Below are 26,705 nucleotides of genomic sequence, written 5' to 3' on the forward strand. Positions count from 1 at the left end.
ACTGACAGGTTCAGTGACAGCAGGTTCTGCGTGTCTCTGACACGCAGGATCCACCTGTTATCCATCAGATCTAAGTTCATAACTTAGATGTGATCGACTACAGGTGGATCCTGCGTGTCTCCCGCTGTCACTGAACCCGTCATTCCCGCGGACCGGATTCAGGTCTTATATATCATGTTCACGACCTCAACTGGGCCATGAAAAACGGTCTGTGTGTCAGTTGGATTTCCCAGCCCGACCACGGTACATGTGAACGGGACTCCTGGCATCATAGACATTTATGACGCTAGGAGTCTCTGCCTCCCCACTGCGGTTCTTTACTGAACTAAATGATACAGTACGGAACAGCAGTTCTGTGTGGAGGCAGGGACTACTAGCATCTTAAATGTCATAAATGAAGGGGGAGAATAACCCAGGCACAGAGACGAGTGCCCAGAGCAAATTCATCCTAATGACGGGAAAGTAAGGGCACAGCAGCGCATGCACGTTCACCACTGCTGCCTGATACAGCGCGGAGTGCGGCAGTGTGATTATCCTGACTCCTTAGTACAGCCTAGTCAGTGTTAGTGTGGTAAGGGGGGCCTGCGGGTCCCCCTGGCTTAGGGACCCATTCGCAAATGCGACCCCTATAGAAACGCCATTGCCTTTGGGGTAAATTGAAGCCAGCCATAGGCATAAATGGAAAGTTTGCAGCTTCACATTAAACTGATAACTTGAAAGATCGATAGCTCAAAATATGCCTCTAATAATATATCCGATTACATAATCTATTGGAGTTGGCCTTTGGCACCCTACATCTAAAAAGTTGAGGCTGGAACATTCACCTAAAAATAGGGCATTCTCATTTTTCATGAAAATCAAAAGCAAGCCCAAGACTGGTCAATAGTGACCACCGAAGAGTTGAAAAATCCATAAAAAATTCCCACTAAGATTATGAATCTAAAATTAATATTCAAAATCCTAAATAGAACAAATATAGTCCTTAAACAATTAGCTGAAATAAGAAGATCCATTGTTATCCAAGTATAAATATCCCCGTTTTTCTAAGGTCTTGCAGCATGACAGACTTGATCACTTCATCAATGATGTCACATAACGCGTGACAATAAAATCCTCAGCTGACCGTCAAAAGCGAAAGTGAAGTGCCAATTAATATGTGCCACTGATGGCTGCACTTGGGGCTTCACCAATGGATCCCATCATCGGTATAAAGCAGACGAGAGCGGTTAATTTTATAAAATATTAAAAATATTAGTCTGAAAGTAGAATGACAAAAATAATTAAATAAAAAATGGATAAAAATTTTTTTTTTAGATAATGAGATTTCCAACCTGTGATATTAAGTGTGTACGCACTGAGGCAGATACATTTTCGAAGACTTTGCAATTAGAGACAAGGAGAATATAAGGAGTAGAGCAGATTATTGCTCCATTGAGACGTCTACATAACCGTTTCAAAAAAGCTTTTGGTTATGAAAGCCAAATTACAGGAGAACTTGCTTAAAGGGAACCTGTCACCAGCATTTTAGCTATAAAGCCAGCAATACCTGGTGAAAGTGGGTGAAAAATCATTGTCATCTAAGCTATAAATATGTTCTAAGTGAGCTCTGTAGCTTTAGTATTCCATTTTTCAGTGGTCCCACACGTATGCAAATGAGCAGAAAAGAGTCAAATCTTCATCTGAAAAGAGTCAGATTTTCATTCCTCCAGCATCTCAGAGTGGACTCCACCTACTTCTTTTTGATTGACAGCTCCTTAGCCAGTCAGGGCCAGACAGGTGGTGGCAGTGGGTGTGGTTAAGAAGCTGCATCCCAGAGGGAAAAATAATTACCATAAAAGGCGGGAAAAGTTTAAACGACTATATTTACTGACAGAGGAGGACTTCAGGAAAGAAGAGAACAGATATGAACTCTGGACAGCTGCGGCCATTGAGGGGTCCGGCGAGTTTAACAGGTAAGATGTTGATGACAGGATCCCTTTAAATACATGTTCCAAAATTTTACTGAGGGCTCATGCAGACGCCTCTGTTATGCATCTAACTATAACACCCATAGAGATCAATGGACCCATACTGTACTCCGAGATAGCATAAGGCTATTTCAGACAGTCATATGAAATCCGTAATTTTTGCCATTTTCAATCAGATGGAGCCACCATACTGCAGTACACAGAGCGACTACAACTCCAACATACGGACCCAATGTATGCTGTCTGCTGCCATAAAGACTCATGAGGCCTAAGTATATAGGTCCCTACATTAGTGGGTCAGATGGTATATACTGTACAGGAAATCATCTCAGGTCATTCAAAACTAAACTTTCTATCAAAAAAATTTACCAAAAAAAATAAACATTTTATTATTTCATTGATGAGCTTTTTATCTTGATGGAGAGGGGTCGGGTAGAATTGCCTGAAAATCCCAAAAATATATATTTTTTCCAATGACCTGAGCATTTACGGCCAACTTCTCAAAATCAATTTAGACTTACATAGATTTCTTCCATGAGCCAGAAAATGTACCAGACATGTGGAGTTATTTCATAACTAATAACCAAAATCTGAGGCTATGGCAACACACGCACAGATTTTAGTAGTGTGATCGCTCCAGTTTCGACTGTCTTGTGACCTACACACATCTTTCCACAGCCATGGTCCAAAGGAATAAACATGTAATTTCATACGATTTCCATGTGTGACTGAGGTGCAACAAAGTATTAAGAAGAAAGACGTGGGGTGAAAAAAAGAAAAGCTCCTTCTCACCACATGACGTATCTGATTGTTTTCTATGGGCCAGAATGTGTCAGTCATTTTGGCATATGTTTTGTTGTTGTTTTTTTTTACCATTCAAATCAATGCTAATGCAAACAGAAGCTGTGGTTTCCGTTTGCCTTTCTGTTGATGGGTTCCTCCGACTGAAAGCTCAGACGCAACCCATCAACGGAAAGCGAACGCTGATGTGAACACACCCTTAAAAATATAAAAAACTGCTTTTATGTACAAACTGCAGGTAAATACTCCAGCGACATTACCCAGCCCATGCTATCACAGCAAGTAAAGACCCTACATACCATCACTGTTACCCAAAGGGTCTTCAAATGTGGGGTCTGGCTCAGATGCATCAGGTGGAACCCCAGTGACATCAGAAAGGGGTACAGATGGCGTGGTTTCAATGGGTTCTGCTCCAGAAGGAAGCTCTGGGGGTTCTTGCCAGACAGTGGGTGCTGCTGCTTGGGGGTAGCCTACTGAGAGATGAGAAGACTGGTTATGAAGAGACATTTAGAATATAGTAAACTGATCTGCTGATTATATTGCTTCATCATTTTGACTTTTTGCCAATATTTTTTCAAACAAAATAAAAATAAGCAGCATTTCACATTGACTGCAATGTACTTATTACTAAAGAAATAAAGAATAAAACACAGGAAAAATGAATCGGTATACTCGTATGACCATGACAGAAGTGTCAGCGTTGTTTGGAAATAATGTGAAGAATTAACCCAAGAGCATCTCAAGATCAGATCATACTAAGTAAAGCCTCAGCATGCACGCTGTATAGAGGCACCCAGAGTCACTGTGCCCCATTCTACCGTATGTACCCGCATATCCGTATGGAGATCCTGAGGGGAGAATATCTCCGTAATATGGCATCTGATGGGACATGCCATGATATTTATTTATTTTTCTGTTTGATTCTAAATGAATTTGGCAGAAAAAAACTCAGTGCAAAGGCAAAGCCGTGTATTCTCCCCTAGAATAAACAAAATGTGAATGTGTGAACAAGGTCAGTGGCAGATTAAAATAGGGGAAAATGGCTCTGGAGGGGGGGGGGGGGTTGATTGTCCATGACTCAGCTGCTTCATCAACCCCTAAAGAGTGTCAGAACAGAGCCGAGATTCGGCTTCATAGAGCTACTACTTGCTTGTAGTTTTAAGAACCGCAGTTGCGCTCTGACATCCGGATTGTGAGCAAGTAGAGGCAGGGAGCTCACTCACTTATTGCTCCTCTGCAGCAGCTAATAGCATTTACAGACTGACTGGCCAGTGTATCCCGCATATTTGCCTCCCCCTAGCCTCGATCTTACAGGGTACTGACACGGCAACTTGACCCTGGTGTTACAGCAGGTCATTGCTGGTTTGAGTATGTGTTGTGACCTGCACCTATCTCCCGTAACATCACAGCTGGCTTGCCAGGTCGGTTTTTATGGGTGCATTATATCCGTAGTTATGGGCCCTCCCTCCCTTTGCAGTCCTCCTAGTCACAGTGCGCCACTGAGTAGCAGAGATAGCTGGCTGGGCACCATTCCCCTGTTATTCCTCCTAGAAATTTATGAATAAATTGACAACTGGGTGTTACCAGTTCAGGCGGTGTCCCTACAATGACAATGTCATATCAGTGCTGACAGTTGCAGAGTATTACATGGGGATGTCAATTGTCAATTTATTCATTTCTAGGAGGAATAACGCACAATGCAGTTATAAGAAAATATGTTTCAGAATTGTTATTTCATGGGAAATACAAGGATTTACTAAAATAGACATGTCCGGAGAAGTGACAAGTCCTTTTTAAAGTAACATCTGGCAGCAGTGTTTTGACCTAAAAAAAGGCAGTGATAAAAACGCCACCGAAAACGCAGCAAAATTCTGTGTATGAATCCAGCCTAATACGTAATCAGGTAAGTTTTGGGGAAAACCAGGGGTGTAGATATAGGGAGTGCAGAGGTAGTGGTCGCATCCAGGCCCTGGTGCCTGAGTAGACCCAAAGACCACTCTACCATATAGGAAAACATGGCACACGGTAGGAGGGGGCTCTGTTACAGATTTAATTTGGAGCCAAGGAGCTTGGTTAATACTGCTATGGGCAACAAAGACAGGTTTTCTGTTAGACAGTTTTCATGAAACTCCCCCAATATGTTTGCCTAAATATTTCGGACAAAACTTACATCATAAAATTCTTGTCTTCTTTCTTTTTCAAACAAAAATGTTTCTGAATTCTCATACTGAATATTATGCACCAAATACAGAGGAATGAGGTGACTTAATTGGTCGGGTAGTGCCACCCATATGTGATCAGTGGTAATGCATCCATTTTTTTTTCTGTACCATAAATCCCTCATGTAAAAGCGTTCCAAAAGTGTGGAAACTAAATATCCTGTCCTCAAATAAGTGATAACCCAGGTTTATGCATCAAACTATTAATGTCATTCTTTTTAAATCACCCATTGGGTAAAAGTCATGGTTGTTCACTTATAACTTTTCAGTACCATTTATATAAAACAATGATTTAGAAGCGGCACAAGAATTTTCATTATGACAATTTTTAGGACACATCAGAAGCATTTATTTTTTTTACCATCTTTCACAATATTGAAGTCATTAAGACTAATAATTCTAAAAATCATAAATGGCAAATGGCTTAGTCTTAGGGAGAGTTCACACTGAGTTTTTTGACGATTTTTTTGACGCGGAAAACGCGCCAAAAAAACTGCCGAAAATGCCTCGCATTGATTTCAATGGGAGGCGGAGAAAGCGTATTTCGCTGCGTTTTTTGCCCGCGGCGCTCAATGGCTGTGAGCGAAAAACGCTGCGAAAATAGGCGTGCAGGCAGAGCAAAATCTGCCTCAAAATTTCAAACGGAATTTTGAAGCAGATTTTCCTCCTGCAAAAAAACTCAGCCTTAGAAGTAAGTTATATCCAGGGATGTATAGCGTTGTAGGGGGTGCAGAGGGTCCTGAGGAGGCACAAAACTTCACTTTGCTCAATATGAGGAGACCAGTACTAGAAATGACATCTGATAGTTTGGAAGCCTCTGGCAATAGCTATTTAATCAGCGCAAACCAAACGTTAGTAGTCAAGTCATGAAGGAACAAAATCAGTAAATGGCGCTGAGCTGCCGCGCCATTCAAAGCCACATGTATATACATGAATCTATGCCTGCGCTGTAGACTTTCTGTTCTGCTGTTCATGGGTGGCTCATGGTCGGACCCCCACCCACACATTGAGGTAAGACCATCATGTGTGTTACCCTAAAACCCATTTAATCCAGCGTGAAATGCTGGGAGATTTCAGCTCTGGGCTATTAGACAAATCAGATGAGGGTTTGAACTCTTGGAAAGGTCTGATGTAGGGCTGTGCAGACATCGGATAGGTGAACTACTCTTGGTCAAGTCTGTGCCAACTTAGTTGGAGCCTGTTTACATCTGCATTTGGCTTTCCATTGTTCTTCTCCGACGAATCAGATTGACTTTAATGATTTCCGTCGGGGTGTGCCTGTGGTTTTACCTGCGCATACGCTCTCACTCTTCAGCTCTCGGCAGACAAGTACAAGACTGATCACCTGCGCGCCCACACGCTCTCCTCTCTCCAGCTCGTGCTATGGCACTGTCCGTAGATGATTGGACAACTTTCACAGCCATAGTAACACGCCCCCTTGACAGTTCAGGGGGTTATTTAAATATCGTGCGCCAAATATAATTGTATCTAAATAACGAAGAAGGGAAGGAAAACATTTTTAAGTACCCCAGGGTTTGTGCAGCCCTGCCCATTACATGCTGCACATGTATGGGGAGGTGAAAGGTTCTCTAACAGTATGTGTACCTCAAAACATTTGAGGATCTTCATAACTATTATGGCAAACGTTTCTTTTTTTTTACCTTTTTATTGGACCCATTGTGCCCCTTACCACATGGTGTAATTGGTCCAAATGTCAACTTAAGTTCACACAGAGCGCACAAAATACGATATGGAACTAGCCTATCCTTTGCAGCAATTTTTTGGATTTTCATTTTTCCTCCCCACATTGCAAAAGCCATAACTTTTTTTTTCCCCCGTCAATATAGCCGTATGAGGGTATTATTTTTGCGGGATGAGTAGTGTTTTTTCATGGCATTTATTAGACCATATAATGTACTAGGAAACGGCGATACAATTCTTTGTGCGGTGGAATGGGGAAAAAAACAGCAATTCCTCCATAATTTTTGGGGTTTTGTTCTTACGGCATTCACTGTGCAATAAAATAAACATGTTGACTTTATTCTGCGGATCAATAAGATTACAGCGATACCAAATTTATATATATTTTATTTTACTACTTTTATAAGGGAAAAACTGATATTTAAAAATAAAATTTGTTTTGTGTCGACTGATTCCGAGAGCCATAACTTCTTTATTTTTCCATCGAATGAGCGGTATGGGGGCTTATTCTTTGCGAGATGAGCTGTAGTTTTCAATGGAACCACTTTGGGGTACATGCAAGTTTTTTATTCCATTTTTTCTTAGATGATGAGGTGACCAAAAAACAGATTCTAGTTTTTTACATTTTTATTTTTTTTACTGCGTTTACTGTGCGGGTTAACGCAGTATATATTGTAATATTTCGTTTATTTTTATTTTTTTTACAATGCTTTAGGGGGAATAGGTTTGTTTTTTTATCTTTTAATATACATTTTTTTGGACATTTTTTTTTATTAGTGACCCTAGGGGAATTGAACCAGCGATCATTGGATTGCTTGCACGGTATACTGCAATACCAATGTATTGCAGTTTACCATTATTCTGACAGTCTCCTATTATGCCCCTACTGGCTATGACACAAGTACATGTCATACGTCGGGAAGAGGTTAAAATATGCAGCAAAAATCCATTGCGTTGCATCGGGTGAAATCCACCTTCGATAGGGCATGCTGCAGATTTAGGTTGTATTTGAATTGTGTTTTGTAAAAACCCAATTCACCAGCCTTGTACTATACTTTACACTCTGTGCCTTATGGCTCATTCAGACGAGCGTGATTCTCGTTCGTGTGATGTGCGTTGAACAACGTACATCACACGACCCCATTGATTTCAATGAGACTATTCACGCAGCGAGTTTCGGTTGCGTGAAACGCACTGCATGTCCTACATTGGTGCGTTTTCACGCACCTAGCCGCCCATTGAAGTCAATGGGTGTATGAAAACCACGGACGCACATTGGTTATATTGAAGAAAAAAAAGTGCTTGTGAGTGCGTGAAAAACACATTACACTCACAAAGCACACTGATGCAAAATGCAACGCGTTTTTTACGAGTGTAAATCTGTCACGCTCGTGTGAATGTAGGAAATCTCAAATCCAGTTCCTATCTCATCAGAGGCTCAGGCTGCTGCGCTGTTCTCCTTGCTTTACATTGCAGCTCTGCCCGTTCAGACTGGCTGCACAAGCTGATTAACCATTACAGGATGTATAACGGTGTTAAAAACACCTACTGCACAGATGTCATTACATAGCACCATCACATTAGTCATTGTGTCACATCCACCAGCAAACTAGAGATTCAATATCTTTGCTTCAATTCCCTATGTTAACATGGTATCGTAGGCAGAACAAGTGGAAGCCAACCAGAATCTACTCAAAACGGTTTGTGCCAGCCTTGATACAATGCATTCGGAGTCTTCAGACCCTTTACATTTTTCAATGTTGAGGCTTTGTACAAAAAAATAAAAAACTTTTCCCATCATTCTGCACTCAATACCTCATAATGACACAGTGAAAACAGGTCAGTAATATTTGCTAATTTATTGAAAGGGAAAAACTAAAATAAAGCATTGACATAACTATTCAGACCCTTTAGGGAGGACTTAGTTGAAGCACCTTTGGCAGTGATTTCAGCCTCCAGTCTTCTTGGGTATGATGCCACAAGGGTTGCACACCTGGATTTGGGGATTTTCTGCCATTCTCTGCAGATCCTCTCAAGCTCTGTCAGGTTGGATGGGGACGTCGGTGGACAGACATTTTCAGGTCTCTCCAGAGATGTTCGATTGGGTTCAAATCAGGGCTCTTTTTGTACCCTTCTTCAGATCTGTGCCTCTACACAATCCTGTCTCTGAGCTCTACAGGCAGTTCTTTCCTCCTCATGGCTTAGTTTTTGCTCTGATATGCAACGTCAGCTGTGAGACATTATGTAGACTGGGGTGTGTCGTTCCAAATCATCTCCAATCAAATTAATTTACCACAGGTGAACTCCAATCAAGGTGTAGAAAAATGTCAAAGATAATCTAGAGAAATAGGAGGCACGCAGAGCTAAATTTCAAGCATCATAGCAAAGGGTCTGAATACTTATCTCCATGCAAAATTTAAGTTTTTCATTTCTAATAAATTAGCAAAAATTTCTAAAATTCTGTTCTCACTTTTTCATTATGGGGTATGGAGTGCAGAATGACGGGGAAAACCCTTTTTTTAACATAATAAAATGTGAAAAAAAGTGAAAGAGTCTGAAGACTTTTCAAATGCATTGTAAATCACTGACGTGCTGTGGTAAACAGTGATTCCAACAGTGACAACATAGAGCTCCTCAGACCACACACAGGCAGAGCAGATTCACAAAGGCAGTCACAGCAAGTGATGATTGACAGTATAAAGATATTAATATTTCTGGCCATTATATGACTTGTATGTGGCATTATTTAGCAGTTTTTCCCTCTGCAAGCTCTATCTCTAATTCTCAGTGGTCTCTGAGCTAGTGGGCAGAGCCTATCTGCTATCATGTCTTCTATACACTGCACACATACACCATGATCCAAATTATTATGCACATTGGATTTAAGTGTCATAAACATTTAATTAGTTTTTCAATTAAACTCATGGATGGTATTGTGTCTTAGGGCTCTTTGGATCATTGTAATCAATCTCAGACACCTGTGATAATTAGTTTGCCAGGTGTGCCCAATCAAAGGAAAACTACTTAAGAAGGACGTTGCCCATTATTAAGCAGGCCACAGGTTTCAAGCAATATGGGAAAGAAAAAGGATCTCTCTGCTGCCGAAAAGCGTGAAATAGTGCAATACCTTGGACAAGGTATGAAAACATTGGATATTTCAAGAAAACTTAAACGTGATCATCGTACTGTGAAAAGATTTGTGGCTGATTCAGAGCACAGACGGGTTCGTTCAGGTAAAGGCATAATGAGGAAGGTTTCTGCCAGACAAATTTATAGAATTAGGAGAGCAGCTGCTAAAACGCCATTGCAAAGCAGCAAACAGGTATTTGAAGCTGCTAGTGCCTCTGGAGTCCCGCGAACCTCAAGTTGTAGGATCCTCCAGAGGTTTGCAAGTGTGCATAAAGCTATTATTCGGCCACCCCTAAACAATGCTCACAAGCAGAAACGGTTGCAGTGGGCTCAGAAATACATGAAGACTAATTTTTAAACCGTGTTGTTTACTGATGAGTGCCGTGCAACCCTGGCTGCTCCAGATGGATGGAGTAGTGGATGGTTGGTGAATGCCCACCATGTCCCAACAAGGCTGCGACCTCAGCAAGGAGGTGGCGGATTCATGTTTTGGGCTGGAATCGTGGGGAGAGAGCCGGTAGGCCCCTTTAGGGTCCCTGACGGTGTGAAAATGACCTCTGCAAAGTATGTAGAGTTTATGACTGACCACTTTCTTCAGTGGTACAAAAAGAAGAACCGTGCCTTCCGTAGCAAAATTATCTTCATGCATGACAATGCACCATCTCATGCTGCAAAGAATACGACTGTCATTGGCTGCTATGGGCATAAAAGGAGAGAAACTCATGGTGTGGCCCTCATGTTCCCCTGACCTCAACCCTATTGAGAACATTTGGAGCATCCTCAAGCAAAATATCTATGAGGGTGGGAGGCAGTTCACATCAAAACAGAAGCTCTGGGAGGCTATTCTGACATCCTGCAAACATATTCAAGCAGAAACTGTCCAAATACTCACAAATTCAATGGATGCAAGAATTGTGAAGGTGATATCAAAGAAGGGGTCCTATGTTAACATGTAACTTGGCCTGCTAAGTTTTTTTTTGAATGAAAGAGCTTTTGATTTCTGTAAATATGAGCTCCTGATATTGCAAATTCAACAAATTACCATTTTAGTTCTCTTTACAACCTTTAAAATGTTTTGATCTCTGTTGTGCATAATAATTTGAAACAGTGCATTTTGAGTTTTTTACTTCTAAAAAAAAATCTGTTATCATTAGGAGATTTGTTCAATAAAATTTGCATTATACTCCAACGGTTGATGGCTTGAAGATTATACTGACTGTCATTTGCATCAACTATTTAGGAAAATCAGCGAAAAATAACATTTGCATAATAATTTGGAACGCGGTGTAGAAGAGGAGAATCCTGCTGTCCTATCGCTATCTAACACACACATATATAGAAGCTGCATCAGCATGGAGGACATTATACAGTAGTATCGAGCAGTGTAGCTGAGAATCCAGCACTGGGGTGACATTGGAATCTTACCAACAGCCTGAATCTTTATCACTCTGCTCCTGCTTCCTCCCCCTGCTCATCCCTCCCCCTACAGTGTGTGTGTGTGTGTGTGTGTGTGTGTGTGTGTGTGTGTGTGTGTGTGTGTGTGTGTGTGTGTGTTGCGGACTCCAGCACCACCTCCCCTCTACATAGACTTCTATGGACAAACAGTGAAGTGACACACCCCCACCCCCACCCCACCTTCTACAGCCCGTCTTCTCTGCTCCGTAACCAGGGACACACACTGCTTGACTACAGGTGGTGGACAACAGATTACAGGTAGGGAGACATCTAGTGCCAGTAACTTAACAGAGTTTACATGGATAAAACACCTAAACAGTAAGGCCTCATGCACACGGCCGTGATTTTTGGGTTGGCCGGCCGCGGAGTGTCACCCGCGAGCCGCCCGCAAATCGCGTGCCGTGCACATGGCCGCGTCCATTATTTTCTATGAGCCTGGACCGCAGAACACTGCCTTAATAAGACACGTCTGTTCTTTCTGGGGTTAAGGCTCCTGGGCCATGCACGGACCGTGGAAACCACGGTTGTGTGCACGGGCCCATAGAAATGAATGGGGCCGCAATTCTCCCGAGGTTTTTGGGGGAATTGCGGCCGCAAAAGCACGTTCATGTGCATGGGGCCTAAGTAAATAACAAAGTTGTTCTATGTCAGATATACTATTAACCCCTTCAGGAGACAGCCTGTTTTCGCCTTATGGACCAGGCCATTTTTTTCCAAAATGGATATGTGTAAGTTTATGTGGTAATAACTTTGGAATGCTTTCACCTATCCAAGTGATTCTGAGATTGTTTTTTCATGACACATTGGTCTTTCAGTTAGTGATAAAATTTGGTTGATACATTCAGTGTTTATTTGTAAATAAAACACCAAAATTTAGAGAAAATGTGTAAAAATTAGCATTTTTCTAAATTTAAATGTATCTGCTTGTAAGACAGATAGTAATACCACGCAAAATAGTTACGAATTCACATTCCCCATATATCTACTTTAAGTTGGCATCGTTTTTTGAACATTCTTTCATTTTTCTAGGACGTTACACACGAACGTGCTTTTGCGGCCGCAATTCCACGGGAGAATTGTGGCCCCATTAATTTCTATTGGGCCATGCACACGACCATAGTTTTTACGGTCCGTGCACGGCCCGGTAGCCCGCACCGCAGAAAGAACGGACATGTCTTATTACGGCCGTCTTCTGCGGTCCGGGCTCATTGATTTGCGGGCGGTCCGGGCTCATTGATTTGCGGGCGGCTTGCGGCTGACAGTCCGCTGACGGCCGACCCGAAAATCACGGCCGTGCACAGGTCTACGGTCGTGTGCATGAGGCCTTAGAACTTTAGAAGCAATTCCTCAGATTTTTAAGACAATTTCAAAAGGCTATTTTTTTTTAGGGACCAGTTCGGGTCTAAAGTGACTGAGGGCCTTATATATTAGAAAGTCCCCATAAATCACCCCATTTTAAAAACGGCACCCTTCAATGTATTAAAAACAGCTTTTAGAAAGTTTATTAACCCTTTAGGTGCTTCACAGGAAATACAGCAATGTGGAGGTGAAATTTACAAATTTCCTTATTTTTGCAGAAAATCTGCTTTAATCCATTTTTTCTGTAACAGAAGGTTTTACCAGAAAATGCTACTCTATATCTATTGCCCAGGTTCTGTAGTTTTTATAAATATCTCACATGTGGCCCTAGAGTGGTAATGGACTGAAGAACCAACCTCAGAAGCAAAGGAGCACCTAGTGGATTTCGGGGCCTCCTTTTCAATAGAATATATTTTGGGCACCAGGTCAGGTTTGAAGAGGTCTTGTGGCGCCAAAACAGTGGAAACCCCCCAAAAGTGACCCCATTTTGGAAACTACACCCTCAGGGAATTTATCTAGGGGAAAAGTGAGCATTTAGACCCCACAGGTTTTTTGCATAAATTGTTGGAAGTAGGCCAGGAAAATTAAAATCTAAATTTTTTTTCAATAAAATGTAGGTTTAGCTAAATTCTTTTTCATTTCCACAAGAACTAAAGGAGAAAAAGCACCCCAAAATTTGTAGAGCAGTTTCTCCTGAGTTAACACAATACCCCATATGTGGTCATAAACGGCTGTTTGGACACATGGCAGGGCTCAGAATTGAAAGAGCACCGTTTGACTTTTGGAGCTCAAATTTAGCTGGAATGGTTTGCGGAGGCCATGTCGCATTTCAAAGCCCCTGAGGGGACAAAACAGTGGAAACCCCCAAAAACTGACCCCATTTAGGAAACTAGACCCCTCAAGGAACTTATCTAAGGGTTTAGTTAGAATTTCGACCCCACAAGTTTTTTGCAGAAATTATCGGAATAGGCCGGAAAAATGAAAATCTAAATTTACTGGTATTTCAATATATAATGTGGGGACATGTGTAAGTTGTTAAAAGCAAATCAGAGTATAATAAAAGGATACACGGCAAAGTGTTTCCCTGGTACAATACGGGCACCCTCACTTTCAGCAGATGTGCTTTGGCCCTCCCCAGCCTGGTTTTCAAACACAAGCACCTTGATAATCTCCTCTTAAAAATTAAGGAATGACCCTGTCTGGCCTGCACATTTGGATAACACGTAAGCATTATACAATGCCATCTGTACCATGTGCACGGCCACCTTTTTGTACCACACCCTTGTCTTTCTCATGGCACTATAGGGCTTTAGCACTTGATCTGAGAGATCAACCCCTCCCATGTACTTGTTATAGCCCACGATGCAATCTGGCTTGTGGGTCACTGTGGTGGTACCTCGTACAGGGGTACTGCTATACCCATGTATTGTGGTCAAGACTAGGACATCCCTCTTGTCCTTATACTTGAAGAACAACACGTTCTCGCTGCATAATGCCCTGCTCTCACCCCTTCTGACACGTTGGACAAGCAGTGTTTTAGGGAGGCCTCTCTGGTTTCTGTGCACCGTGCCTAATGCTGCAGTATTTCTGGTGGAGAGGCATTTAAATAATGGGGTGCTGGTGTAGAAGTTATACGCGAAAAAGTTGATAACCCTGGTCCAGCAGTGGGTGCACCAAATCCCACACTATTTTCCCACTAACTCCCCGGATGGGGGGGGGGGCATTCTGTGGGTTCAATCCTGGTGTACTTCCCTTCATAAACCCGAAACCTGTAGGCGTACCGAGCTACTCTCGCAGTTTGTACATTTTTATCCCATACCTTGCCCTCTTACTGGGGAGGTATTGGCGGAATTTTAGCTTACCCTTAAAATGTACAAAAGACTCGTCTAATACAATGTTATTCTTCCCAGTATACGAGTCTTGAAATTTGGTACAGAAATGACCAATGACTTGCCTGATTTTGAATAGACTGTCATATGTTGGGTCATCACGGGGCGGATATTTTAGGAATAGCTTCAAAGCGTGTGCGGGGCATTGCCATGTGGTGAATTGGGGTGTTGTACAAAACATCCGTACTCAAGTATTGCCTGATCTGTGGCTCCTTTACTAGCCCCATATGCAGCACAAGGCCCCACAATTTGAGCGTCTCCGCTGCATCTACAGGGGTCCACTTGAAGGGTCTAGCATATGATGAGGTGGGGTTCTGGGCAATAAATTGCTGGACATATAAATTGGTCTGGGCCACCATTAAATTCACTAAATCCTCACTGAAGAAAACCTTTAAAGAAATCTATTTCTGTGAACCCTTCAGTCTCAAAATGAGTTCCTGAGCTGCCTATGAATTCGGGGATCTGAGGCTCATAATTCACACGGGATCACTTATCTGGGGGGTTGCCTCAGCTGATGTTCTGGGTCGCCTTTGCGGGGGTTCCTCATCACCGGATGATGAGGTGGAGGAGGAAGACAAGATGTCCCATACATCTTGTCTTCCTCCTCCACCTCATCAAATTCCTCTTCTCCCTCACTGGCGGAATCAGTGTCAGAAGCCAGGATGGCGTATGCCTCCTCTGCTGAATAGACCCTTTGGGATGATTGGGACATTTTTATTAGGGGGGTGTAGTGCTTGAACACGTGTAACACGGATTCTATTTTTACACGGGGTTGTGTGTGTTGTGCTTTTACACGTGTATTTCAAAATTGCGGAATAAATAAAAAAAAAAAAAAAAGGAAATAAAAGTTTAGAAAAAAAAAAAGTATAAAAAAATTTACCGAACAAACTTCAGTAACAAAAAATGATGGCAATATAAAACTGTAAAGAATTTCCTGACTACCTGACACAAACTAAAAATTCATGACGTTGAATCAGCTAAAAAAAAATTTTTGTATAAAAACTACTGCAGTAAATTTAGGCTAAAATTATAAAACTACGCTATGTAAAATTTAGTGAAGAACTTCAGTAAAAAAAACAAAACTCCTCCACTGATGCTAAATCTGTAACACTATATATTAGTGCTAAAAAAAACTGTAGTATAAAAATTATATTGAAGTCAATTTAGACTAACTATAAAGCTACAGTAATCACAGACACTAAATGTAACACTATATTTGAGAAAAAACCTGTAGTATATTTCTTATACTAATTTTTTCTAAAATATAGTGTTATATTTAGTGTCAGTGGTTACTGTAGCTTTAGGCCCCATGCACTCGAACGTGCTTTTGCGGCCGCAATTGTCCTGAAAATCCACGGGAGAATTGCGGCCCCATTCATTTCTATGGGGCCATGCACACGACTGTAGTTTTTACGGTCTGTGCATGGCCCGGGAGCCCGCACTGCAGAAAGAACGGACATGTCTTATTACGGCCATCTTCTGCGGTCCGGGCTCATTGAAAATAATGAATAATGAAAAAATGAGTACAAATGCTGATCAACGATGGCGGTCACTGATCAGCTCTCAGAGGCTGCAAGGCACACACACTGAGATGGTGCTGGCAGAAAACGAAAAAAACAAAACCTGCATACATTTTTTTTTACCACATATGCTGATCAGTGATGTCGATCACTGATCAGCACTCAGCGGCCGCAGGGCGCACACGCGGAGATGGTGCAAAACTGTAGGACGGGGGGGGGGGGGTAGGGGGTGCTTGAACAGGGACTGGGAAATTCAGGAATCACTAGTGCTGCTGCTAAAAAAAACAAACCGCAGCGGTACAGTTGATGATGATCAAAGTAAGTGATCACACCAAGATGCAGAAGAGGATGATCGTAGCACAGAAGGCCTCAGCAATGGTAAGTATTTGGTCCAGACTATCACACTAGCTCTGCTCACCGTTCATAACCGGAATGAGGTGGGCAGAGCTGGTGAAGAGTGTTTGAAACGCCCTCCATGGCTAAGATTGGTCGGTCTATGCTGACCGACCAATGGTAGCGATCGGGGGTGTGGCACCATCACTACTGCCTTACAAGTACATGGCCGGGATTGGTGCCGTCCTAGACAGCACCAATCCACACCGTATCACTGTGCACTGTGGCACAGTGCTAGGTTACAGTCGCAAAAAGCAGTGATTGGCCGGTCTGAACTGCCCGACCGCAGTGATAGCCGATGCGGGGGGGGGGGGGGGGTGCACCCCCCTGGGCCACGTGTAAAGATGGCCGCCTGTTAGACACAGTGGCCACTTAAAGCTCCAACGTACCCATACGTTGGATTGCGTTAAGTACCGAACGACAACAATGTACCCATACGTTGGATGTCGTTAAGGGGTTAAATTAGCATTTGTTTGAAAAGTTAATTTAAGGCTTCCTGCACACAGGACGGAATTGCTGCAGAATTTCCAGGCGGCAATTCCGCAACGTATTACAATAGCAACAAAGTGGATGAAATTTTAAGGAATCTCACCCACACGGTGCGGAACAAAATGCAGAAAACACGTGCAGAAACGGACCTGCAGTGCAGATTCGTAATAATCTGCAGCATTGCCATCCGGTGTGCAGGGGGCCTTAAAGTGCACCAATCATTTAAGATTTTTTTAATAAGCAGTACATGTGACCGTATGAAACTTGTCAATATACCTTATTAGGCAAAGGGGCATCTTCCTCACCTTCCAGGAGTCTGTAATTCTCTCCCCTCTCCCTGAAGGTTCTCTATCATTTTCAAAAACCTCAAAAAGTTAAAAAAAATAAATAATCAGTCTAGCGTAAAACTGTAGATACTAGACAGTGAGAAGCTCTAGTAGTATCTCTCTCTCATTGCCCACGTGACATGAAGTGAGAGAGGAGGATCCATGGATTGGATGCAGCCGGTTTTCCCAAACTGGTTTTTGAAAAATAACAGCCGATTTGCAGAATCGGGGAGAGGTGGCATGCCGACCCGATCCCCTTCCCTGGATTTAATTGTCCTGTGTACTGAAGACACTAATACAATTAAATATTGTAGCAGTGTTGCAGGGAGCCTTGCTAGGCTCCCTCTCCTGTTATTCAGCACTTTCTCTGTCGTTCCACAGGAGACTGGCCTGAATAGGCTAAGGCATCAGAGCGGAAACATCAGGAGAGTATTTTTTTTTTACTTGAGTAGGGGCATTATTTTTCAGAAGGCAGTGTGAGGAAAGTTATTTTTATTATTCATGGAGCAAAATGTACCGGGAGCACAATGTATGCGATCGTGCTGAAAAGTGAGGAGATAAAGACATCTGGATGAAGAAAATGAAGGTGAATGACTCCAATCTGAAAAGACGTCACCTGTGAGTCACTGAGTTTAGATGTTTTTTTTCTGTCTCTGACAATTACTGTAATTGTAAACTACAGTAATCCGAACATAGCTGAAAAGAGATTTCGAATCTGTAATTTTTATCTTTCTACTCACTTGCATTCCACTGTTGTAATTCTGCAAACGGGCCGTGCGATGCATACTCCTAAGACCTGTTATCGGCATGCAGCACACCGCTAGCTTGCAGGCTTACAGCGGGGGAATGCAAATCTTTTAAGCTACTTACTAATTACTGCAGTTTAGGGGGGGGGGGTCAAGGATGTCATTTTAAACTATATAAACTTATATGACTTAGCAATTGATCTTTATACTGCTTGGTTCTAGTGCTGTATTTATGTTATGATCTTGGATCTGGCGCATTGACCTGGATTCTGATACTGTAGCTGAACTTAAAATTTGTATTGGGGGTGTGCCAGAAAGCTGCGTCACACAACCTAACTAAACGGACTGCACACGTTGATGGTACTAAATGTGCACATATAGGTCCATAAGTAAAGAGTGAGTGTAATGTAGTGAGTCTGGGGAGGTATTTATGTATTCAGAAATGTGGTATAGCAGTTAAAATTCTAGACTAGGACGGGGTATAAAAGTTTGGATAGGTAGTAGTAAATTACAGTTATGGATATCTGCTAAAAAAAAATCTGCTCACATAATTCTTATATCAGTGTAGTTGCCTTTGTAAAAAAAAAAAAAAAAAAAAATGGTATAGCCCACAGATTTGTCCATAGTAATGCATCCAAAGGAAAACTGAATAGACTAAAGATGGCGTCAGTCATGTGCCCCACCACCCACATATCATGTTACTTCTGTAACTCAGGTAGCTCTGTCCAGGTATTCAACAGGTGAATAGTAGTTTGAGAAACAGAACTAAGTAACACCTCAGCATGTCTGTCAGTGTCTATGTAGGATCGCCTCTCCGGCCTGGGCTACACAGACTTTTTGTAGTAGATTTGCAGGCGGATTTGTCACCGCAGACTAACATCAGAGGGGGAGGGGGGGGGGGGTTTGGACACATTTCCCCTAGTCTTTAATAGCAACGCGTCCCTGCTCCCCGACCTGGACTGTTTTGAGTTGGACTCCTGGGATGCCATTTTGTCCCATGTGACTGTCGGAGCCGGCGATATACTGCAGCGGACACCTAGCATGAAACGTCATCCTAGAAGGCCAGCTGCACAAAGTACAACTTTGGGAACAGTGAGCCATCGCTATGGGACCACCAGGGTAGGAGAGTATAATTTTTTTTTTTTTATATTATTTTAAAGTGGAGTTTTGTTCCTACTTGCGATTTCTGCTCTGAATTATCAGTTTTTCGCAATTAAAAATCAGAATGTTTGCTAACAAATATGCAACAATCTTGGAGAATAAATTGACCTGATGCGGATTTAAAAATCTGCACCACAGGTCAATTTCTGCCCGGAAATTCTCCTTAGTGTGTGGATGAGATTTGTTAAAATCTCATCCCCTTTGCTACTAACGCAATACGCTGTGGATTTTCCACCCGCAAATGGAAATGAAAAATCCGCAGCACATGTGAAAGTAGTCTTACAACTACTTAAAGAGAAATAATTATTAGGCTTGGGCCATGCAGCGGGAAAAAAATCCAACACAAAATCTGCATGTGTTACCTGAGGATTTTGCTTCACTGTGGCTTTCACCCTTAAGGTATGTTCACACGAGGTTATTACGTCCGTAATTGATGGACGTATTTCGGCCGCAAGTAACGGACCGAACACAGTGCAGGGAGCCGGGCTCCTAGCATCATAGTTATGTACGATGCTAGGAGTCCCTGCCTCGCTGCCGGACAACTGTCCTGTACTGTAATCATGTTTTCAGTACGGGACAGTTGTCCGGCAGCGAGGCAGGGACTCCTAGTGTCGTACATAAGTATGATGCTAGGAGCCCGGCTCCCTGCACTGTGTTCGGTCCGGTACTTGCGGCCGAAATACGTCCATCAATTACGGACGTAATGACCTCGTGTGAACATACCCTTATGCATTCAAGGGTTTAAACACGAAACAGAACGGACTTGCTACATATTTTCATGCTAGTTTTTGGGCACTGAGATTTTTTGCTACATATAAAAGGGGTTTTCAAACCTACATATGCATTTATTGTACTGTAATTTGCTGTGCATAATCAGCACTGCAAATCTGTAGCATGTGAACCCTAAAGCCACATGCACACGATGCGTATTACGTGCACCGGCAAAATAAATAAGATTTCAATTAATCTCCTCTACAAATTGCAGAACGTTTCCACATGTAAATGGACCTGCCGTGCAGATTCTGTAATCCGCAGCTTGTCACTTTATTTTGCTTTTCCATCTTAGAATTCTTTCTGACAAGTTTGTTAAAAAACGCACCAAAATCAGCAGCAAAGAAAGCATAAAATAAAACCTCACAATATTGAGCGCAGATTTTACCTGCAGAAATACTAGCGGTTTTCATGCAGATTTTCCACATCAAATTCCACATACCTCCCGACCGTCCCGGATTCAGCGGGACAGTCCCGGATTCCGGGAGGTGTCTCGGGCGGCCGGTGGTATGCCCCGGTTTCAATTGTATCTGTGGCCTCGTTGGGGCTCCCTCTGGGAGCGGAATCACCAGCATCGGCCACACTGTGGCCGGGCATTTCGCTCCGAGAGGAGCTCCTGACGTCACTGTCCATATATGGACAGTGACGTCAGGGTCTCCCTCTAGGAGAATCCCCGGCAACGATCTGACCGGGGATACTGCTCCTAGAGGGAGCCCCTGACAATATTCCGCTCCTAGAGGAAACCCCTGATATCAGTCCATATATGGACAGTCACGTCAGGGGCTCCTCTTGGAGCGGAATCCCCGGTCACGGCGTGGCCGTTGCTCTGGCAGAGGATTATGCTCCTAGAGGGAGCCCCAATGTAGCTATCTACAGTGGGGTGTTAGCTCTATCTACAGGTAGGGTGGTGCTATCTTTAAGGGGGTGTGGTACTATCTACATGGGCACTGTGGGGGCATTATACTGTATGAGGGCAGCTATGGGGGCATTATACTGTATGGGGGCATCTGTGTAGGCTTTTTACTATATGAGGTCATTATACTGTGTGGGAGGCAATATGGGGTATTATACTGTGGGGAGGCACTATGGGCGCATGATACTGTGTTAGCTGAACCGGGTGTGTCGGTAATATATAAGAACAAACCATGACCCAATACATTGGGGTGGGGAGCCACCTTCAAAAATCTCCAGGTCTTCTGCCTGGGCCAAGGGAACTACAGATGCTTAAACATCATGTGGGGAAAAGAGGCAGGAGCGACGACTTTTTGGAGCGCAACTTTTCAACTCGAGCAACCACTTGCTAGTTAACATTGGCAAGTTGCGATACAAAATTGTAGCACCAGCCTAAAAAGGGAAGTTTTTTTTCTCTGGCCCTATATGTTCTATACAAAAGGTGACTTCAAATCACATTTTATGGTTGTGGCACATTATTCCATAATTTTCATTAACCTCCACAAAAAACTTTTATGCAGGCAATATTTTAACACTTGCGCCCCCCCCCCCCCCCCCCCCAAGAGATGAACCACAATAAGTAGCATACTTTATAAAAATGTCACTTTCTTCACAGAACTGCAGTGAATGCAGATCACACAGGCGCACACATTCCACACACAAGTGACAAATCTTACACTTTGCTGTCAGCACAGCCTAGTTAGCGAAATAAACCGTTCTTACCCCGGGAACAAAATTACAGAGCACCGATTGCAAGTGAAAAGTTAAAATGCTACGTTTAGATTCCATTTACATTAATGTCACATCTTATGCCAGTCAACATGTGGAGGCTCCAAATCGTCCCTAAACAGAACTTGTAGGAAAATCACTGCTACGTAGAAGTAAAGGGTTTGCTTGGTTAAGAAAATGCATTTTCAAATACTCTGTTAGTAAAGTAACAAAAGCTTTATCTATTAGCAAGAGTGGAGCGCGGCTTCAAATATGGTCTCGCTCTCTCTGGACAATACACCATGTCCATGCATTACACAGACTGCTCATTGATATCAATGGCCACCATGTAATGCCTCATGTCCCCTGCAGTGGCGCTGCAAGATTAACACTTCACTTAACACTTGCTGACATGACCCCCCCACGGATTACAGATGGATGCTGGAGGTCTCTGCAGAAGTATCCCCTTATGATCAGCTTATCATTAGGGACCCTTGTAACAAAAAGGGATTTCCAAAGTGAAAAATGTTATTAAAAAGTGTAAATGAGCAAATTGAAATACAAGTTTCCAGGTTTGTTTCTTTTTTTTTTTTCCTCTTGGGTAGATCAGGTTCACACATGGAAAAGGAAACAAAATGCAACTACGGTATTAAATTGTTTTTGTATGGTGACAGATCCAAATGAGCAAAAAAAAAATAAAAAAAAAAAAAAAAAAATCACATGAAGATACTTTTCCTTCTCCCCTTTACAGCAGGAAAAACTAAAAAAAACAAACAAAACTTAAAAACACTACATAGAATTAACCCAGCATATCTATCCACTTGTTGGAGATGTGAAAAAGAAATAGGGAATATGTCCCATATACTTGCTCCTTAAGGGGTTAAGGACGCAGCCTAGTTTTGGCCTTAAGGCTCAGAGCCCATTTTTCAAATCTGACATATTTCACTTTGTGGTAATAACGTCGGAATGCTTAAACCTACCCAAGCGATTCTGAGATTGTTTTCTCGTGACACATTGGGCTTCATGTTCGTGGTAAAATTTGGTCGATATATTCAGTGTTTATTGGTGAAAAATTGCAAAATGTAGAGAAAATTTTGAAAAAATTGAATTTTTCAGAATTTAAATGCATCTGCTTGTAAAACAGACGGTTATACCACCCAAAATAGTTACTAGTTCACATTTCCCATATGTCTACTTTAGATTGGCATCGTTTTTTGAACATTCTTTTATTTTTCTTGGACGTTACAAGGCTTAGAACATAAACAGCAATTTCTCATATTTTTAAGAAAATTTCAAAAGCCTTTTTTTTAAGGTACCTCTTGAGTTCTGAAGTGGCTTTGTGGGGCCTATGTATTAGAAACCCCCATAAAACATCCCATTTTAAAAACTAGACCCCTCAAAGTATTCAAAACAGCAGTTAGAAAGTTTTTTAACCCTTCAGGCATTTCACAGGAATTAAAGCAAAGTGGAGGTGAAATTTGCAAATTTCATTTTTCTTGCTGAATTTAAATTGTATTCATTTTTTTTTCTGTAACACAGAAGGTTTTACCAGAGAAATACTACAAAATATGTATTATCCAGATTCTTCAGTTTTTAGAAATGTCCCACATGTGGCCCTACTGCGCTCGTGGAATAAAACACAAGCCCCAGAAGCAAAGAAGCACCTAGTGCATTTTGAGTCCTCTTTTTTATTAGAATATATTTTAGGCAGCATGCCAGGTTTGAAGAGGTGTTGAGGTGTCAAAACAGTAGGAATCCCCCAATAGTGACCCCATTTTGGAAACTACACCCCTCAAGGAATTCATTTAGGGTTGTTGTTACCATTTTGACCGCACAGTTTTTTCACAGCACGTATTTGAATTGGGCTCTGAAATGAAAAAAATGTCATTTGTGATCAAAATTTCTTATTTTCACAGGGAACAAAATACCCCATTTTGTTGCCCAATTTGTCCTGAGTGCGGCAATACCCCATTTGTGGTGATAAACTGCCGTTTGGGCCCATGGGAGGGCTCAGAAGGAAAGGAGCGCTGTGTGTTCTTTGGAGTACAGATTTTGCTGGATTGGTTTTCGGGTGCCATGTTGCATTTGCAGAGCCCCAGAGGTATCAAAGCAATAGAAACCCACCACAAATGACCCCATTTTGGAAACTACACCCCTCAAGGAATTCATTTATGGGTGTTGTGACCATTTTGACCCCATAGTTTTTTCACAGAACTTATTTGAATTGGGCTGGGAATGAAAACAACATTATTTTTTTCAAATAATATGTAGTTTTGGCTGAAAATTTCTTATTTTCACAAGAAACAAAATACCCCATTCTGTTGCGCAATTTGTTCTGAGTGCCGCAATACCCCATTTGTTGTGATAAACTGCCGTTTGGGCCCATGGGAGGGCTCAGAAGGAAAGGACCATCATTTGGCCTACTGGGGATTTTCTAGTGCGAAGTCATGTATGCAGAAGCCCCTGAGGTACCAGTACAGTTGAAACCCGCAAGAAGTGACCCCGTTTTAAAAACTACACCCTTAAGGCATTCATCTAGAGGTGTAGTGAGCATTTTGACCGGAGACCTACACCCCATAAACTGTAATGTGGGTTCTCGCGGGTATGGCAATACCCTACATGTGGCTGTTATCAGCTGCCTGGACACACAGCAGGGCTCAGAAGGGAAAGACGAGGGGGGATAAGCTGTGTGGAGTGCATCAGGGTAAGTAAAATTGGGGTAAATTATAAACCAAGGGATGTATGATAAATTTTAAAACACTTTCATACAGAGCTCTGGTTTTTCAGGACACGTGTCACATTGGTATGTTGTGTCCTTCCTTATCCCCCTCTTATAGCAGACTTTGCACCTCTTTTGACTTTTTCCCTTCTTGCCAGTTTGGGGAACTTCTCCTGGAAAGTGTTGCCCTGGTACGATGCGTGTGGGCTCGCTTCCAGAAGTACTGGGTACCCCCCCCCCCTTCTTGGTCCCTAAAGATTAGGTTCTTGATAATCACCTCTTGAAACTCCAGGAAAGTTCCCGTCTGGCCTGCACATCGACGTAGCACGTACGCATTGTACAAAGCCATCTGTATGATGTGCCCGGCCAGCTTCTTATACCACACCGCATGGCGCTGTAGGGCTTCAGGGCTTGATCTTACAAGTCCATCCCTCCCATGTACCTATTGTAGTACAGGATGCAGTCTGGTTTGGGGGTGGCCTTTCCTTCATATATCCTAAACCTGTAGGTATACCCTGATGCACTCTCACAGCTTATACATCTTCACGCCATACCTTGCCCTCTTACCCGGCAGGTACTGGCGGAATTGAACCCTCCCTTTAAAATGTACCAGGGACTCCTCAATAGAAATACACTTCTCGGGGTGTATGCTGGGAAAACCGGGCACTGGAACGGTCTAATAGGGGTCTCCGTTTATACAAACGGTCAAAACTGGGGTCATCTCGGGGTGGGCACGGCTCATTATCAGTATAATGTAAGAAGCGAAGTATTGCCTCATTTATTTATTTTTTTAGGTTCCAGTTCAGTTCTGAAGTTGCTTTGAGGGGCCCATATATTAGAAACCCCTATCAAATACCCCATTTTAGAAACTAGACCCCTCAAAGTATTCACAACAGCATGTAGAAAGTTTATGAACCCTTTAGGTGTTTCACAAAAATTTAGAGCAAAGTAGAGGTGAAATTTACATATTTTTTTTGTCAGAAAATCCTCTTTATATCATTTTTTTTATAACACAAAAGGATTTATCACAGAAACGCAAATTAATACTTATTGCCCAGATTCTGCAGTTTTTAGAAATATCCCACATGTGGCCCTAGTGCGGTAATGGACTGAAGCGCCGGCCTCCGAAGCAAAGGAGCACCTAGTGGATTTTGAAGCCTCTTTTTTATTAGGCACCATGTCCGGTTTGAAGAGGTCTTGTGGTGCCAAAACATTGGGAACCCCCCAAAAGTGACCCCAATTTGGAAACTAGACCCCTTGAGGAATCCATTGTAGTTTTCTTGGGGTGCATGCGACTTTTTGATCAGTTTTTATTCTATTTTTAGGTGGTGTGGTGACTAAAAAAACAGCAATTCTACGATTGTTTTTTTTTTCGTTTTTTTTACAGCGTTCACCGTGCGCTATAAATGACATATTCACTTTATTCTGCTGGGCGATACGATTACGGCGATACCAGATGTTTATAGGTTTTTTTATGTCTTATGGCGTTTGCACAATAAAATAAGTTTTGTAAACAATCATTCACTTTTTGTGTTACCTTATTCTAAGGGCCATAACGTTTTTATTTTTCAATCAATAAAGCCGTGCGAGGACTTATTTTTTGCGTAACGAACTGTAGTTTTGATCAGGACCATTTTTAGGTACATGCGACTTTTTGATCTCTTTTTATTCCATTTTTTGCAAGGTGAAGTGACCAAACAATTGTGATTGTGATACGGTTTATTATTATTTTACGGCATTCATCGTGCGGGATAAATAATGAAATAATTTTGTAGTTCAGGCCGTTACGGACGCGGCGATACCAATTATGTATAGTTTATTTGTTTGTTTATATATTTTTATTAATAATAAAGGACTGATAAGGGAAAAAGGGGGATTTTTACTTTTATTACTTTTAAAACTTTTATTTTCTTATTTTTACACATCTTTTTTTAACTTTTTTTTTACTGTATTACTTTGTCCCACTAGGGGACATGAGGGCAGGAGGCCCTGATCGCTATTCTAATACACTGCACTACATGCGTAGTGCAGTGTATTAGAACTGTCAGCTACTCACTGACAGCAAGCACCATGTTGTCAGGACCCACTAGGCTTCCGTCTATGGCATAGCCGGACGCCATTGTTTGGTGTCCGGTTGCCATAGTCACCATCGCCGGCCGCTATCGTGTAGCAGGCCGGCGATGGCAGCTTAACCCCTAAAAAGCCGCGATCTCTATAGAACGCGGCTTTTAATGGGTTAATCAGCGGGGACACAGCGATCGGTCCCCGCTGTAGGAGCTGTGACAGCTGCTGAACAAGACAGCAGCGTCACAGCTCCTGTATGTGTCGGGAGGACGGCCGTTACTCCCGAGACGTACTATTACGGCATGGAGCGCGAACGATACAGCTGCCATGACGTAAT

At 42.3% G+C, this 26,705-nt stretch overlaps 1 protein-coding gene across 1 annotated transcript in view; it reads right to left on the reverse strand.

Moving 5' to 3' along the window:
* The window catches only part of SNORC (secondary ossification center associated regulator of chondrocyte maturation), a 56,837-nt gene that overhangs the window by 23,095 nt on the left and 7,037 nt on the right, over nucleotides 1–26,705 (reverse strand). The window contains exon 2 of the mRNA XM_075861323.1: nucleotides 3,068–3,241. Coding sequence (XP_075717438.1) covers nucleotides 3,068–3,241 — 174 coding nt within the window. The remainder of the gene's footprint in view (nucleotides 1–3,067; nucleotides 3,242–26,705) is intronic.

Source organism: Rhinoderma darwinii, chromosome 4, assembly GCF_050947455.1.
Source record: "Rhinoderma darwinii isolate aRhiDar2 chromosome 4, aRhiDar2.hap1, whole genome shotgun sequence".
Classification (NCBI taxonomy): Eukaryota; Metazoa; Chordata; class Amphibia; order Anura; family Rhinodermatidae; genus Rhinoderma; species Rhinoderma darwinii.